Raw genomic sequence first — 18,555 nt, 5'->3', positions numbered from 1 at the left:
TTCTGTGGACAGAGCAGACAGAGTCTATATGAGGTCTGCCTCATTGAAGACCCAAAGCCACACACTGTAAACGGGGTTTTGTTTGGCTCCACGTCCGCTGGGCCTCATCGTCTCATTTATTCTCCCCACCAATTTTATATTACTGGGTGGTAGACTCACCATATTCTGGCTGCTCTGTGGATTCAAAAGTCCGGTGGCCTGGGGCCGGACGGTCCCACCCCCCAGGGGGGTTGAGGAAGTTGCTGTCGTCTGAGGTACTGTCGTACTTGTAGTCCTGGTCCCCGCCGTTGGCCCTTGCCAAGGACAAGGACCTCTGCCACCAGGCCCGCCAGTCGGGGGATGGGACTGACCAGCTGGGCTTATTCTCCGGTTGCTGATCTTTATCTGCTTCAGAGTCAGGACCGTCCACCACCTCTATGGTGACCTGAAGAATTCAGAACAGGCCAGGGTCAATGAGGAGTCAACAGCCTCTAAGCCGGGTGACCCTTGGAAGACAGTCTGAGAGGACGGAGGGAAATGTGCATCCCTCACAAAGGAAAGCTGAGGCTGCACGGTGACACAGAATGGAAAACCTCCGGGGACGCCCAAAGGAACTGATGCACACGGGCCTCGGGTTGGGAGGAAGCAATGCATCACTAGGGTCCCTGATTTACTGACGACTATGTTGCTGGGAAGCCTTTAACTCAAGGAGTAAACACGTACCGTGTATGTTCTTGAAGTGGCACAAGAATAATTATAAGAAAACTGAACACTTGCTGAGTACTAACTCTGCACCAGGGACTGTTTTAAAGGCTCTACATATATTAATTTATTTAATCCTCAGAACAGCCTTATAAAGTTGGTTCTATTGATTGGCCCTCTGTGGCTGCTGATCTCCAAAGATGTCCCCAGCAATTCCTCCCATTCTGGTATGTGTGTGCCACCCCTCTCATCAAGAGGTGGAGTTTGTTTCCCCTCCCTTTCAGTCTGGGTTGGCCTTGTGACTCACTGTATCCAGTAGAATGTGTTAGGTGTGACAATGTGACAAGCCTTACCAGGTCTTGCAATTTCCATTTTCATTCTCTTGGAATGTTCCAATCATTATGTACAGAAGCCCAGCCTAGACCACTGCTCCCAGAGCCACCATGTGAAGAGGCAGGGCACACAGAGGAGATCAAAGAGTCCTCTCAGTCACCGGCCAGCTCTGAGGCCCCAGTCTTGTGTTGGGGGGCATTTTGGATCCTCCAGCCCAGCTGGGTCACCCTAGCTGATACCACGTGGAACAGAGACGAGCTCTCCCGGGTGAGCCCTGCTCTAACTCCTGACCCACAGGACTGTGAGCAATCCAGTGGTTGTTGCTTTAAGCTATTAAGTTTTGGAGTGGTTGCTAGACAGCTTCTTATAGACAGGGAAACTGGCACACAGAGAAGTTAACAACTTGCCTAAGGTCACACAGCTAGTAACTGGCAGCCATGGGTAGTCTAGCTCCAGAGCCCATGCTCTTACCGACTTTGCCATACTGCCTCTCCAAAAGTCAGTCGCCGAGGTAGTGTCCCCTCCTGTGACCAAGTGAGCAAAGAGGCCACTGATGCTGGTGGGGCTGGATGCCACAAGTCGTGTAGAGATGTGAGCACAAGGTCCTCAAGGTCCAGGATGTCACAGCTGTGAGTTTCACTCATCCCCTAGTCCAGACCCAGCACGTACTCCTTAACCGACCCTCAGGGTCAGAGCAGATAGTCCCAGAGTCAAGGTCAGAATTTGCTCTTAGATTTATGGAGCCTAGTTTGGAAGTTACGGGGCTGAAAGAATGCAGCTTCTTGGCTCCGAGAGACAATCAACATAGAGAAACTTGTTTAAAAAACATAATAAAAGACTCCTTGGGTTCCTTTGGCCATCGCATAGCTCTTGCAACACCCCCTGGATGAGTTATGTGCAAATGAATCAGAAACACGCGCTCCAAGTAATCAGCGCAAGCTGTACTGGGCAGATGCTTTTGCAGTTTTGCCCTAACCGGACATCTGAGAGATTTGCTGACACACTCTGCCACATTGCACCAGGTCGTGCCAATCCCTGAGACAAACAGACCCTTCCTTTTGTTTTAGGAATGGGAAGGTTTGAATTCTACTTGCTTTGACATTGAAAAGAAGTTGCCCAGCTCATGGTGGGCCTCGGCTGTGGCTTGTGTGGTCCAGACACAAAGTTAGGGGTGTGGCCCAGACACAAAGTTAAGCGTGTGGCCTTCCATCCCAGAGTATACTTGGGCCGTGGCAGGCCGAGTGCATCTCTTCCTCTGGTGTGGGATGCCTAGAAGGGCACCACTGGCTTGCTTCCATGCCACCACCATTACCCCAGTCTCATAAGCATCCCTTGCATATTTGTAAATAATTATGGAACGTTTAGTAATCCCCGAAAAGGAAAAAAGAAAAGAAAGAATTACATCATTTGCCCTGTATCATTGCTGTTTGCTGGAGGGATGGTTGTTGGAAAGGGATGGGGACCTGGACCCACACGCAGCGCTGTAAGGGCAATGCGGAAGAAATACACAGCTGGGCTGCGCAGACCCGAGCAGTGACGCGGTGATGCCGAGCCTTTGAAGACATAACCTTTCTCCTCTGCAGTCCAGGCCCCCTGTGCCTGCAGACAGAACAACTGAGCCGCAACAATCGTCTGCAAGGCTATTAAGGGTTTTGGAGGGGAGAAGCTGCCAAGAGCCAGGCAAGCCTGCAATTATGGTAATGAAATCAGACTCTGGGTAGGAGATAAGGGGGAATGGGCTGGACAGTTTTGGTATTCCATTTGTATCCAGACTGGAGTCAAAGGGATTGCCTAAACAAAACGTGCCCTGCAATTTCTCCAAGCTGGGAATCAAAACAATTTCATGTTTTAAGCTATTACCGTCAGTATGATTTTTCTCCCCCCGCAAACTACTGCTCAGATCCAAACAAAATAGATTTGTTGCCTGGCCAGGCAATGAGTAGCAAAATATGAATTTACTCCAAAAACTATATTGATGACTAAATCTCATCAGTTTAGAGGTTTCTTTTTCCCCTTTCATTTTTAGCCACTGCTCCAACTGAATTAAAAAAAAAAAAAAGAAAACAAAAAACACACAAACCTTAGGATCCACCCTTCCCTGCAGTTAAGAATATGAAAACCTCATACAGACATCAAATGAAGAAATGTAATCTTGAGCCTGAAATGTCATAGGCATCCAATTAAAAAGACTTAATGAGCACGATCATGACTTCTCGAATGGTGTGGATTAGTTTTATGTTTCCTGTTGCTCTTATTATATTTACATGTTCTTGAGCATCAAAGAATCTGTTCCTAAAAATGTCTTGAACAATAATAGGTGTGATGAGCTGAAGATGTGGTAGTGAGCACAGCAGATTTCCAAGCTGATAGATCTTACCATGCTTTTGCATCCTTAATACACAGAATTGAAGCATCTTTAGTACATTGGTTTCTTCTGGACTTTTCTGTACCATGAATCAAGATAGTAAAAGAAAGAGAACTTTTCCAAAAGGCCCAACTCCAACTTCTGGCAGAATCTTGTCAGTTCTAAGAAAGAGAGTCTAGAATAGGTGCCAATTTGGAGAGTTCCATCCAAAATTAGGAAAGGAGGATAAAATTCTTTGCAATATTACCTGTTTCTTTCTTCCTCTTGAGAGTTTAAACATTTTTTAGAAACAAACTCTTTACTCTTGCTCTGAAAAGCACTTTCCACTGGGAAACTAACACAATTCTTAGTCTAACTGATTAACAAACTAATGACACTGGGAATACAGAAGCCTTGACCTTCTGAACTCAGGAGAATCTTCTAGAAGCTTCTAACTTGGTCCTCTAAGCCTTGAGAGCTATGGTGACTAGGCAGATTTGGGTTTGTATTTATTTCCCAGAGAGGAAAATGAGGCCTGGGAGGTGAAATGATTCCTCAAAAGCACAGAGCATCCGGGGACAGGACGACAGTCTCCAGCAAAGGGTTAGACCCCCGATTATGTACCCCTTCTTCCTTGACAATTGCCGAAGAAAGAACACAAAGGACTAGGAAGATATATAATCCCTCCCTCTCAGACCCAATGATGCTCTAAAAACAACTCTGGCAGCTCCAGTAAGTGTGGTTAATGCTTTGAGATTTGCAGCATGCTCGTTCAAATATCATTGCTTGTTCTACACAAGTTAAACCCACATTTCAGGCATAGAAACTGCCCTAGAGAATTCACGTTCCTGAGGTGAACAGCAAGGAAGGTGGAGAGCTGGACTCAAAACTCCTGATTCTTAATTATTTTATACGTTTCCTCTGTCATCTTCATGCTCACTGACATCACCAACCAGCATCCACCAGTCTGGGGAACCTTCCCATATTCCTGTCTCTGTGCTGAGTGCTTCACATGGAGGATTTCATGTAATCCTCACAACAACCCTACTACTACAGAGTATTGTACTGCAGAGGTACTACTCACAGGTTGTGTTATCATTCCCATTGTATAGACAAGGAAACTGAGGCATAGAGAGGTTGAGTAACCTGCATGCAGCCATAGAGGCCAAGCCTGGTCAACAAAAAGTGGTACCAGAGCCCAAGGGCAGGTTGGTGTACTCTAGCTCATGATAGGGACTGCAGGGCCCCCATGAGAATCTGAACAATACCGGCTTGTCCCCTGGAGTGTGTGGGCCCATCTCTTGGGCACAGAGATTTCTTGGTTCTTACTTGGCCAGGCCTGCCATTCCAAAAGGATTTTAGGAAAAACGGAGGAGGGGAAATCAGAAGTAGAAGCACGTACAACACCTGCAGCCCTGGCCAAGTCATCTGATTGTATCAAGAGGTCTACGGCCATGTAAATAAGTCTGTGCGAGGGGAAGAAAAAGGCCTTTAGATGACTATTTTTGAGTCTCCCTCAATGGAAGAAAAGAAATAAATACATTGGTTGAAATGAATACAGATCTCAGATTGACCCAGAAAAGAGAACTATTTGGTGGTGAATAGCCACTGTGGTCATGAATTGATGCAGTGAGCCTAATAATGAGTTTATTTTAGAGACTTTTGTCTTTGCTATCTGACCATCAGCTGCAGACCAGAAACTTAGCCAAGGATACCGAAGTTCAAGCTGAACTTCTCCTGGGAGATTTACTTTCTTTCCTGAGTGATTTATTTATTTATTTATTCGTTGCCAAAACCCTCAACTTCTAGTTTTGTTTTAAATTTAATATGGAGATTGGGTTCAGGAGTTGGAGGCTATTTCTTTCTCTTTTGTGCATTTTTTTTTTTTCTTTTTCCCCTCACTCACTTCCACAGCCTGAAGCCAGTCTTCAAATGGAGAGCCCAATCCACTTGGGACAGAGGCCACCTGGCTTCAGGGATTTAAAAAAAAAACAAGCTCTAAAAAGCTGGGCTTTTTAAAGGATTTCCCTTCCTAAAAGTCAAGAGGCCCAAGAGCTCAGCATTGTCACTTTGGAAAGGTGTGGGCGGTTTGGCAGGGGGGGACAGCAGACCCCAGCCTTGGAGCGTGGGAAATGCTTGCAGACACAGGGTGGCTGGGGGAAGTTCAGAGAGAGGGGTATCAGATTCCTGGGCAGCTCCTGGCTCCAGTGAGGGCTGGCTAGATGGGGGTGAGGGGCAGGTTGCCAGGGGATGGGGGGAGACCAGGCCAGGGGCCCCGGCAGCGGAAGCCGACCCACTGATATGCCTTCACCTGTTTTCAGTCCGCTCCCCAGGGAGAGACAATGCTTGGACGGCCCAGGGTGACCGGTGGGACTGTCTGCTTGGCTGAATCGGCCCTGTGTCAAACCAGTGGATTTCAACAAAAGACCAGAGCTCTGAGGAAGGGGCGAGGGCTGACAACGTGAAGATCATCACCCTTTTTTAGAAAGTACCTCATCTTTTAAAGGACCACCGGGGAGCTGGTTTACTCAAGTGCAGTGGGGCATGAGGCTACAGCGGCCAGTGCTGCATGTGTGTGTGTGTGAGTTTGTGTGTATGTACATGCCCTCACACACACTCACACTCAGACCTAGGGCTGGGGCTCCCAGGGGTAGCAGCTGCGTCAGTCTTTCTTTGAGCATCTTTCTGAGTCACTAACGCTCCCCTTTCACAATCTTCCAGAAAGAGAAAGGACAGGAATGCAGTTCAGTGTTCCATCATCAGATCGATAAAACATAGGCTGCCCTACCCCCCAAGACTGCCTGTGGAAGGTTAACAGACACAGGGCTTGTGCAAGGCAGAAATGGGATGAACCAACTGGCCAGCGGGCAACAGGACAGCACTGGCCTGGTCTTTGATTCTGATGGCATCTGGGTTGGAGCCTCATTCGTTTCGAGTCCGTTTTGCCAGAAACCCTGATATTTGGAGCTACGGGGAAACCTATACTCTTGGGAGGTATAGTGATTTCTTCTGTCCAAAGGGTAACTCAAGAAACATACAGGGACCTCATAGGAGTGGCCTGGTCCCCTTTCTGCCTTGTGCTCCAAAGCATCCCTTTCCGAAGCAGCTCCTGGAGGCAAACATCTTGTATGTGCTGGGGCGGTGCTGAGACAGAGTGAAGACAAAGTGGGGATTCCTTTGCACCTGTTAGAAGTCTATACAAACAGGTGGCTGTGGGCTCAGAGGGGACAAGGACGAATGATTTCCATTTGTCCCATCTCCGCTGCCATCCTTTGTGACGGCACAAGGGGAAGCTGCGTTTTATAAAAGTCCAAGAGGCTTTGTTGGAGAGTCTCAAGTGTGGTGATCTCATAACTCATCCTCCACTTATCCTCTGTTCCCTTGTCTCACCTTATAGTTCTCTCCACACCCATAAACTCCAACCACCCTCTCAACCCTCAGGAAGCCCAGCGGAACTGTTCCAAAGCACTCTTCACTTCGCGTCTGGCTAGACAACACAGCTTATTCTGATGAAAAATGGATTGTGAGCTCGGGGGCTTTACTGAGCTCGTGCACAAATCCATCGCTTCATGGTTGCCCTTGTCTTTTTATGGAAAAGTCATTTGGGTTCCCCAGATCTGAGGATCCCAACCACTTTTGCACCACTGTTCTTCCCTGACAGTCAGGTTAATGTTTTAAAAAGGCCCAAGTGGGGTCTGAGGACTTCCTGATGGATGGATTTATCTGGGAGAGAGAAAGGGGATCCTGAGAAATTTTGTTAGAAATTCGGTTCTAGGTGGAGCTCCATGCGCTTAGTAAATTTCTAATGAGGGGACTGCAGCCTTCCAGTTCCCTGTATCCAGGTCTTTTCTTGTAAGTTTATATTAGTAACTCTTAAATCGATTACATTAATAGCTCAGCATTAAGCCCCACAACGACATTTCCCATCTCTGAAAAAAGAATGCAAGCTACAGCAAACCTAAAATTGTTGTGGGCATGATCTAAGCATCCTTGGGATAAGGGTGGTTTAGTCCTAGAATGGTAAAATCTATCAACAAGGAAAAATCACTTCCTGTCAATGAAGGCATGATGGGGAGCCTCTTTGAGCAACAGTAAGGAGATGTCTGTGCCTTTTTTTGCCAGTCTGCACCTCCCCCAAGTGGATCCTTTGTTCTTTATCAGAGAGCCATGTGGCCAGTTCCCAGAGAGAGGGCAATGGATTGAAAGGCCCGTTTTCCCCATTAATCAATTAGAACAGTACAAGACCTATTGGAAATATTAATTGGTCCATGCAGTGATTTCAGCACATGGGCTGTAAAAGAGTGACCTCTGAAACATTTTTCACTTATGTACCCTCAACGCTGCCCTGCCCTAATCTTCCCAAATGTCCCATCTATTCAGGTCTGTCCTCCATGGAACGCAGCGCTTTTTCTGCCTCTGTCTCCACAATCCTTTTGGCACTGTTTTGGGTGGTAGCCGGGATCTTTACACCTACGTCATTTCCTCGAGGGAGAACACCTTGCATTTCTTAACTTCCCAGAAGCTAACATGGCACTGAGGTGTATTCTCAGGGACATTCAGTAGTCACAACAACACTGGTGTTAGGAGCAAAACAACTCTGGCCAAGGAAATCTGATCTAAAAGGGTGTCACGCAGACAGCGTTAGTCTTGCGAGAGAGACCACTAACCTAATTATGGATCCATTGTTCCAAGGTCAGGTTCAGGAACTTTCTGCCATGGAAGCTAATTGGAATTTGATGCAGAGAAAGAATAAGGACAAGCTGCCCTTCCTCCAATGACAAGAGTTGAGGATAAACTTAAAAGTATGGAAGCAGGCACTGGAGGACTCAGGCTGTACGGGGCCAGGCTGCCTAGGGGGACGAGCTGCCCTCGGCCGCCATGGGTACCGTCTCCAGGAAGAAACAGTGGGAGGCACAAGCAAAATTCAAAATGAGGAGTTTTTGTTTTTGAAACACAAAATGGTAGGGTGAGTATTTTTGGGAGCCTGAGAGACTGGATTTGAGCCCCAACTACTGTTTACTAGCCATGTGGCCTTGGGAAAACCAAATGGGAACTTCCTGAGAGTCAGTTGCATTACTGATAATATTGAAGGAATGATGTGGGCTCCATGAGGGTATTGGGAGAGTCAAATCGGATCCACCTTTACTGTGTAAAGTAAATTGTGCTATTTCAGTGCAGATGAGAGTTCTTATTTTCAGTTCCAGGTACCTCTTTCCTAACCTCCCATTTCCTTCAGCTTCACCCCATCCCATCTTAGTGATATGTATTCCTCTCTCTCCTAGGAACTTCTGTTATCACCTCCTTTCCTCTTATCAAAAATTTTTTATCAGTCATTTACACTTTAGAGCAGCTGAAGTGTTGTCAGCGCCTAAAGGAACTTCTGGTGTCTAAGGCAAGCGAGAGAGGCATTTGAGAGACCATGTCTTCCTGAGCGTCTTAGAAATCACACTATGATCTGCCTCATCTACTCATGTGTCTGACTGGCCTTTCCCTATAGCTAACATATTTCATCAATTTCAGGGCATATTATTTTGTTTTGTTTTGACATTTCTTTTTTTTTTTTTTTGATGTGGACCATTTTTAAAGTCTTTATTGAATTTGTTACAGTATCGCTTCTGTTTTATGTTTTGTTTTTTTGGCTGTGAGGCATGTGGGATCTTAGCTCCCTGACCAGGGATTGAACCCGCACCCCCTGTATTGGAAGGCGAAGTCTTAACCACTGGGCCTGCAGGGAAGTCCCTGTTTTTACATTTCAACAGCTCTGAAATCAGGAAGTATCTTATAATCATTGGTGTGTCATACTCTAATTAGCACTGTTTTCTTTTTTCAGTGGTGGATAAAATAATGCTGCATCTCACAATCCAGGGTGTTACACAGATGAAATACAACACTGCTCTTATAGAGAGAACATGCTTGTCAGCAGGATTCATTAAGGGGTCAAGGAGAAAAGTGAGGTAAGGCAGCAGTTGCTTTGGAATCAGATCAGGAAACAAAGACATGGGCTGTTTCATTTTCTTTCACCTTTCAGTTGCTAAGCATTACCTGAATATTTGGATTCTGCCCATTGATATCAGCTTTGGAAAGATCTGGAAAGTTTGGTAGATCAAGGAGAAAGGATCTGGGGCCATCTCTTTGCAATGAAGGGGGCCCAGCCTCTTGCTGGAATTGCTGTCTGGGGAATGGTTGGTGTGCAGCCTGGTGGTCCGAATGCTCCCCTGATGTTTCTTTGGAGAGAGGAGAGCTGGTTTCCGATGTCGAGGCACTTTCCATGTTGAGGTTATTCTAAAACAAACAAACAAGCAAATGAACAAATAAATAGGAGAAGCATGATTTAGAAATGCCACCCTTAAAAATTCAGGACAAGGACAATTCCAGGGGCTGGAATTAAGCCAGGATGGTATTCCCAACTTGTTTTCCTTCCATGGCTTAGTTTTTCTATCTTCAAAAAGCTAAATCATCAGGAAATTTTCCTAGCCTGCTACTTGGGAATTTTCTGAGGGCTAATGTGTGATGGGATATTAATCAAACATCAAAGCATATCAACAAAAAGTGCTAATTTGAAGGAGACTAGGTGCTCATTTAGAACTGGAATCAAATTATGGTTTCCTTATCACAGCTTCAATTGATTAACCACTCTGGCTTGAGTTATAGCCCCAGTATCCAGTGTTTGTTCCTTTGGTGTGGGTCAGCAGATGATCTGACCAAACTGGGTAAAATACTTTAGCCAAATCATTGATTATTTCTATCCATCCATCCATCCATCCATCCATCCATTTTTTCATCCATCCACTCACTAACCTATTTAACTTTCCTTCCTCCTTCCTTCAGTTCTTTCATTCATCTACTCATCCATCCTTCCATCCATTTATCCATCCATTCATCCACACAATCAGCAAGTGTCAACCACATGCCAGGCACAGGAAAGCCATGAACAAGACAGACACGGGTCCTATTCTCTTAGAGAGTACGTCTAGTTGGGGGAAATAAACAATAAATACACACATAAGTAAGATCAGGTCAGAGAATGGTGATTGCTAAGAAGAAAAGGAAGAAGAAAATGACAGAGAGTGGTCAGGGCAACATTAGATAGGTAGCTGGGGAAGACCTTCCTGAGAAGGTGACATCTGAAGTGAAACCTGAACACCTGTAATTATCTGGGGTAAGAACATTCTAGCAGAGGGAACAGCAAGTAAGACAGTCCTGAGATAGGGATGGCTTGTCTCATTTGAGAAACACAGAGAAGGGCAGTGAGGCTGGGATGGAATGAAGGAAGGGAGAACGACCCAAGATGGGGATGAAGAGGTGGAGACAGGCCAAGAAAAAGTGACAAAAAGGCATTCTGAAATTGAATGTCTTTATTCTGGAAAGAAAAGTCCAAGTCTGTTGTTTTTCCAAACTAGCGAAAATGTCTGTGTTTAGTTGTCACTAGGGGAAATTTTTCCCAGTGACTGAAGACTGTAGTAGTTGCTGGACTTCTTTCTCAAACCAGCCCTTCTTCTGCTCTCATTCTTCATGGACCTCTTGTTGGATGTTTCCTCCATCCCTTCAGGGATAGCATTTTCACGTTTACTGGTGGAGGGAGATGTGGAGATAGAATTTCACCAGTGTTTGGGTCAGTGGTTAATGTTCTTGTTATTCTTGGGCATGTTTGGGGGTTTTGGAGTGAATATTCCAGCACATTGCCTCCACACACACACCCTGCCCCCTCTCACAGCAGTGTCTTTGACCCAGTCAAGGGGTTACACCTGGTATCAAAACACTCCCGACTCTGAGTACCCAAGGTCAAGAATGGCCTGAGGATGAAACACATGCAGTGGGTAATGATCTTATTAGAGAGCTGACCTGCGGGGATGGATTTTCCTCTCTTTAAACAGACATGGGACTGCGAGGAATAAACTCGCTTCTGCAGAGACCATGTTTGTGAATGTTCCCAGAGGCCAAGAAGAGGCTGAGTTAGAAAGAAGCATGTCTGCTGTCTCTTCTTTAACATGTGCAGTTACGGCAGGGGAAGCGGGCTGCTCTTCATCATGTCTTTGCTTGCCCTGCCTCTTTGCTCAGGAGATGTGGCCAGGGGCAGTGTCTTTGTTCACCTCTCCTGTCACCTTTCTGCCATGTTTTCATCTCCTGGCACATCGTCCTAGGGGGAGTTGCCCTGCCATCCCCAGGCACTGCTCAGTGCAAAAGAGGCCAAATGTATTATGCTGAGATTGTATTATCCAGAACATGGAAAGAGAGAGAGAGAGAGAGAGAGAGAGAGAGAGAGAGAGAGAGAGTGAGAGAGAGAGAGAGACACATGCTAATTCTTTCCTCAACATAAGACCTCTCTATCATAGCCCAGGGGAAGATAACTGAATGCAACTGTTCCCTTGTTTTTCTCCCTGGATCCTCAACAGTGTTAGTAAGGACAGTTGACTTCTCATGGAGAATTTCTTGCACAGGTTTTTGGGAATCTAAGTCTCAGAAGGGACCCAGGATTTGCTTGTCCATGGCTTGAGGGATCCCCTGCAAATCCAGCCCTCACTTCATTGTAGCAACTGGGACATACTGTTTAACTGTGTTAAAAATGGAGCTCTTTTTCCTTTTCCCTGTGATGAAGTACTCTTTCTACTATGAAAACTTATATTTTATTTTATATTTGGTACTTTTTTTTTTTGACCACACTGCATGGCATGTGGGATCTTAGTTCCCCAACCATGGATTGAACCCATGCCCCCTGCAGTGGAAGTGAAGAGTCCCAACCACTGCACTGCCAGGGAATTCCAGAAAAACTTGTATTTTAGAAGAAGAGATAGGAAAGGTATCTGTGCTGCTTATTTGGCATTTCACTTAGATGGCTGAAAAAACAAGGACTGAATCTGATGGGTTTCTTGATCTGACTCTGGAATTTTTCCTGAGAGGAGATACACCACCCCAGAGTGATCCTGGCTTAGACAGGGACCAAGAAAACCCCTTAAACTCTCTGTGGCTCAATAATCCTCCATGTAAAACAAAGCAGACAATAAGAAGAATCCCATGCTGTCCCAGCAGGATGGTCAAGAGAACTCAGGGTGGGTTGTGACTACACTTGAAAAGAGAAATGTAGAGTTAGGGCAACTGGGCTGGACGATTCAGGCCTCAAGTGTCTCTGCCTCGAAGACGGGGGCTAAAGTACGTTTTGGCTTGAATTATGCACACAACTGTGGCATTTCTCCATCTTTCCCCGATCCTCATACCCCAGCCCCTCAAACAACATTTGGAAGATGAGAATGGGAAAAATAAAAAATGCTAATCACGATCTCTGAATATCTGAATTATTCTTGCATTTTTACCAAAACATATTTATCTGGAAACCTTGGCTCCCTCCAAACCGTGGCATGTTCCCAAACTGTTCAGAAACTGGAAGCTCTATGGTAGGGGGAGGGGGCCTTACAGTGAATCATATAAAATGAAGCTCCACTTTATTCAATCAATGACCAGATTCAGGGAGTAACCATTATTTTGGTAATCAAGAATTTAAATCTGGGGCGGGAGACAGTAGACAGGGTCTGCTAACAAGGCAGGAAAATGCCTCTTCTTCATCCTTTCTCAAAGACCCACTGTACAGCTTCCTTGTAGAGGCCCCACTGGAGGTCTTGGTTGATGGACCAAGCTCACTCACCAAGAGTTCCACTTAATTATTCTAGCAGAGTAAAGATTCTCAGGAAGGGTGGATCTCAAAATGAAGATTTAAACAGTTTGTATGTTATTCAGAAAAGCAGACATTCTTCTCTGAAGACGTGAGCTTTGGACAGTCCAGGGATTGAAGAAAAGAAATATCACCATTCTTTCCAAGGTGCTGCAGGATTCATTTTGTTTAAATTCAAGTGACATGAGGGCATCTGCTCAGTTTGGGAAAATATTTCTTTACCCACAATGTGCCTTTGAGTTGACTTTCAATCTGTGACAATGCTGCAGCTCCAGGAGCAACGTTCTCTCTAATCTGCGAGCTGTGATTACCAATAAAGAAAGATAGAAGAACTAAAGCTAGTTAGTAGTTTATATGCATGCAGTGTTCCACTGCCAAGGAAGGTGACCTATGGTGGCCAAATTATCCAGCTGCTGCTTAACGCTCCCCATCTTTGGGCATAGCTCCTGCCCCTCCATTATTTTACAACTTATTCTTATTTAAAATAGGAATAAAGTAATAATATTGTAAAATGTTAACAATAATAATACAATTATAAAATAGGCTCCATGCTCATGCAGCCTGGTGTTTTGCCTTAGATGGCAGTATTATTGTGGCAGATATTGCAGTTTCCTCCCCAATATCCATTCCCCACTTTTTTTTTTTACTCAGTGTTTATTTCAGGTGGCAACGTGCCTGGCTAAAACTACATGTCCTAGCATCCACTGCAGCTAGGGATGACCATGTGACACAGTTCTACCCAATGAGATGTAAGTGGAAGGTGCCTGATGGTACTATTGGACAGAAGGCAGAGTCAGTTTGCCTTTTGCCTCTTTTCTGTCTTCCATTTTCTCCTGGCTGAAGTGTGGATAGTAGTGTTGGAAATGAAATGATGCCACTGGCAAGAGGTTGAAGATATACGCTAAAGGTGGCTGAATGGAAAGATAGAGGAGCCGGGGTCCCCGATAGCATGGTAGAGCCTTCATACTAGTCCTGGAATGATGACCTCTGAACTTCTTGTACCCTTGATACAAACAGTAGTATTGACAATACTGCAGCCCTAGTAGCAATGTTCCCTGTATGATTCTAATTTGAGAGCCGTGACCACCAATAAAAAGGGAAAAGCCCTGTTCAGCAAAGTGACTCAAGATTGGGTACCATCCTCAGCTGAAGGAGGTACCAACAGGGCATATAGTGAATCATCACCATGACCTTCACAATGGCAGCCAGCTCAGCTCTGTTGCTAATTTTCATAATATCCTTTTCCAAATCTGCCCTCTACCCCCTTCTCTGCATACGTATAGAATCTTCTATTGTTTCAGCATCTATACCTTACATTTCTCAAATCTATTACTCACTGGGTAATGTAATATTTCCTTTAATTTATCCAAAAATACTATCATTAAAGTTCAAGGACTTTGCCCTCAAAGAATCCAGAGCTCCTTGGACAAATGGCTGATTCCAGAGCTTGGGCAGGGAAGTCAAGGTGAGTTTGGGATATTTTGCTGTGTCAGAAAGCAAGGAAGACTTCCGTGATTAATGGTGTCCTCTTGAAAGAACACTGGAGCCAGATTGAAGGGCCCACCCTGCACCAGGATTAGACAATTTGGGCGTTAAAACAAAAAGGTTGCCGTTGACTGCCATACATTGCATCTATGACATTCCATGAGCCTATGATGATACTCATAAAAGAGAGAAAGCCAGAAAAACCATCACCCCCATTCGAGGTAGGGATTATAAAACTCCTTACTTTGAACCTTTGTATTAAAAAGAAGTAGAGTTTTGTCTAAGGAAATAAAGTTTGAACTGAGATTGAAAAACACAGGTAAAATGAAGCCCGTGAAGCAGGTGAAGAGCACAGAGCAGAGGGGGAGATGGGCCAGCGAACACTGCGATCCTGGCAAAGGATACGGTGGGTGCAGACTCCCTGAGACCTCCCAGGGCCTGGCGCAGAGGCCCAAAGGCTATCAGAGCTGGGACGGAGTGGGTGTTAGGCTCAGTGCCAGTCTGCTGTCTTAGTAAAGTGATCACTGAGTAAATAATACAAATGCTAGGCCTAAACCCAGACGTCTGGACCCACCAGCCTTCGGTCAGAAAGCTTTCTATCCTAGTGTACTGTGACTTTTCCATTAGGTCCCCACTTCCCCAGTGGCATTCTCTGGGTCATCTGGAGGCTTGCTAAGCTTTATGTGTGGGGATCGCCTCCCTGGCTCTCATCGGCTGGCCCTGGATGCCCCTGGGAAAGCTCTGTGAAGATGAGCTGAGAAGAGAAAACCTCTCATCTGCAGACCGGGTACAGTTTCTAAGATAACAAGCCCAGGCACTTTGTCATTCATGTCCTTTCTCCCCAGGACATCCCTGGCCCAAGACCAAGGATGCCCAGCAAATGCCCTTAGCCCCTGCGGCGTGGACTCACTCATTTTGGCTGTCCTTGTGACCAAGGTGGACCACCACGGCCACATCAAGGTCAGCATGGTCACAGTGGACAGAGTTGCCAGCTGGTCATTTGACATAGGAGCGAGAGAGAGGGAGGGGTTCTTGGGAGAACCAAGTCACAGGGGAAATTAGGGCGATCAGCTCGAGGGGGACAATCAAGGTGTGAAAACGGGCGATGGGTCCACCTTTGGAAGAAGCGTGCTAAGCGTCATTGTCCCAAGTCTGCAGCCAGCCACCTGCCCTGTTCCGCAAACATCAACCAAAGGCTGGAGTATGAAAAACCGGGCTGATGTGACCACTTCCAGAACCTCCAGAAGAGGCACAAGCTAGTACCAAATTGTGGCTGGCTTGGACAGTTTTAGTGCTTTTTTCTTTTTTTTAAGGCTGTGGTAACTACTCCCAGATTAACACAACAAGGCAGACTTCTTGGAGGCAGAAGGGATGGCAAATTTCTGGAGGGCAAAGAACAGGCCGTATCTACAATCTCAAACCCCACACCCTCCAATTCCACAAGCTCAGGGGGCACCCAATAAGTACTAGTTGATGATAATGATGGCCACGGGCCTAGTTAGGTTTTGTTTTAATTAGGCTCAGGCTACAGGCCTCATTACCCCTAATGTGGCTTTTATGTGGGATTCTAAAGAAAAAAAAATCCAAGAATCTTCTATTGAGGATATTAAAGAAGATATTATTAGCAATGCTTTTGGTCTCATAGACTTTGAACAACAAACAACAAAGATTATAATTAACGTCACTGCAGCCTCTCTCCTTAAAATATATTAACAATATAGCTAATTAGCAATATGTCCTCATTTGGGGCTGGACATCTGCATATTATTATCGACAATGCTTGTTTCCTTTTTCCAGATTAAAGGCAGCCATGCTGCACCCAGGCATATGGCCACACTCCTTCCACATTAAAACACTCGATATTCTTCTCCCCACGATAAACACACTTGGGGCTTTATCTGTGTCGGGCATCGATTTTTGTCTGGAATATTTCCACACGTCTAAAAATAGGTTCAAGAATGCCATGGGTGGTATTTCAAAGGGAAGAGCAAAAATTTCCCTGTTTGGGGAGAAAAAAAGAATAAAAGGGTACTCTGATTATCTTTACACATGGCTAGGGAGCAAGCGCTCCCAGGAAGAGAAAACCAGGAGAATGAACAATGTGAATTTCAGACGGGAAAACCTGCTTTCTCAGGGGGTGCGCTCTTTCTTAGGGCTTGGGAAGATGGCAGAGAGATGGTGATCACAGGAACGGAAGCAGGGGTGGTGGAGGCTTATTCAGTGCAGTGTTGGAGAGGAGGAACCAGGATCCATGGGGAGGTCCCCGCACTGTTGAACACACCGATGGTGAGGTCAGCTACCTTCTTTTCTCTCTACCGGTGTGTGATGGTAATCACACCCCTTCAGGCAGCAGGAACAGAGCAAATATCCGTGGCTCTATTTTATGGCAAGCATGAACATGCAATGCCCCTTTGCAGGAAAATACAAATTCCTGGCAGAGGGAAGTGGCCAGAATTGTGCTTCAATCTTTGCTGTCGGAACCTGAAGACAATCCTGGCAGCTAGTGACATAGGCACATCGTGTTTCAAGAATGCAGGAGTGTTTCATCTTGGTTGGGAATGGAGCCCTCTGTTGAAAGTCTGACTAATAGCTGAGGAATCTTCTGTTATGGGGGCAGAATGTATCAGAAGGCTGTTTACTCTAGGGCTTGGGAGTGACCTTGCTTATGATCTCAGGCGATGCTTTGGAAGGAATGAAGAATGGCCGACTCCTTGCACTTGGGCAGGGAGCTGGCTCCACAGGGGAAGGGGCTGCTGGTGTGGGTCTCCCACCCCTGTGCTTTCTCCTTGATCGAAGTCTCTTGGGGCCGGCTGACAAAATGGAAGTCAACGCCCCACTAGCTCGTCTCGGATACTTCTGTAAACAGCTTTGATCTTGAAAATGTGCGGATTATTGGTGATTTTTCAAGTTGTACTTTCTCCACTGCTGGCCAAGAAAACAGAGTGAGAACCACCCAGGCCCCATTTCCTTTATGTCCTGTTAGGCTAAAGAATGAACAGAAACGAGACGCAAATTATTCTTTTAAGTCTAAGAAAACATGTGAGAAGTAGAGTTCAAGGCTGGAAAGCCAATTTGGCTAAAGAAACCTTCAGCCATCATCTAAACCATCTCTGCCAACGGAGGGGGATGGAAAAATTATATTTTCCAGACTCCTTCTCCGGGCAAATGGTGGAACTGCCTAGAAGGGACACTTGTATAAATTCTCTTGGGGTGTGAGACAAACCTGCTCCCCAGTAAGCTGAGGGAAGATTTTGTCTGCTGAGAGGGGTATTTGAACTTGAGGGCAGCACTAACTTGCTCAGGGCTATAAGGAACAGGTCAAGGGTGGCCACCAGGGGGCTTCAGCCATGTGGAGCTCAGCCTCCCCTCTAAGTCAAACTTTGAGCAAATATTTAATGAGTGTGGATTATTGTGGATTTTTCAAATTGTGCTTTCTCCATATCTGGGAAGGAAAACAGAGCGGTAGCTATCCAGGTCCTTTTCTGGGGCCCAGTTTGAGGAGGTACCAAATTATTAGCGTGCCTAAATGGTCCAACTATCTAAGTCCTCCCTTGGAGGACTCCTTGTCTCCTCCCTTGGAGGACACCTGGGGACTCTCCTTGTCTCCCAGGACAAGGAGACCCCGAAGGTGAATGCCCCTGCAGTGATTCTGCGCCTCTGCACATGGCCTGGGGGGCACCCAAGGCCAAGTCAAGGCTGGTGTCCGCTGTCACGAGGCAGAACCTGGAAAGCAAGTTGAAGGGCAAAGACTGGCAGAGTTCAGACTGGCCTGGGGGGGGGGGTGGTGGCCTTGGGGACCCTTGCCCAGCTTATTGTTTTAATTAAGAAGATGGATTTCTCTCAACACCCAAAGTTAAGACCCATCACTGAAACCTACCACAAATCTTTCTGCTCCAAGTACCTCTAAACTAGGTTTTAAAGGGAACTGGACCTTAACCTTGGAATCCTAGAGAAGGGCTCATGGTGTTGAGGAAGGGTCCTAGGCTAGGAGGTATGAGGCCCGGTCTATGTCTCCGCATTGCCCCTACCTAGTTTTATAAGCTTAGGC

General features: G+C 46.0%; 2 protein-coding genes across 3 annotated transcripts in view; one reads left to right on the top strand and one right to left on the bottom strand.

Annotated features, from left to right (window-relative positions):
* The window catches only part of ISM1 (isthmin 1), an 81,315-nt gene that overhangs the window by 22,280 nt on the left and 40,480 nt on the right, over positions 1-18,555 (bottom strand). Inside the window, exons 2-3 of the mRNA XM_082428618.1 lie at positions 9,401-9,640; positions 160-424 (exon numbers count right to left, since the gene is read on the bottom strand). Coding sequence (XP_082284744.1) covers positions 160-424; positions 9,401-9,640 — 505 coding nt within the window. The remainder of the gene's footprint in view (positions 1-159; positions 425-9,400; positions 9,641-18,555) is intronic.
* The window catches only part of TASP1 (taspase 1), a 385,678-nt gene that overhangs the window by 348,762 nt on the left and 18,361 nt on the right, over positions 1-18,555 (top strand). The gene's annotated exons all lie outside the window — the stretch shown is intronic.

Source organism: Balaenoptera physalus (genome assembly GCF_965194825.1).
Source record: "Balaenoptera physalus genome assembly, chromosome: 16".
NCBI lineage: Eukaryota > Metazoa > Chordata > Mammalia > Artiodactyla > Balaenopteridae > Balaenoptera > Balaenoptera physalus.
Note: the sequence above shows the minus strand (reverse complement) of the source record. Positions and strands in the feature narration are given on the sequence as shown.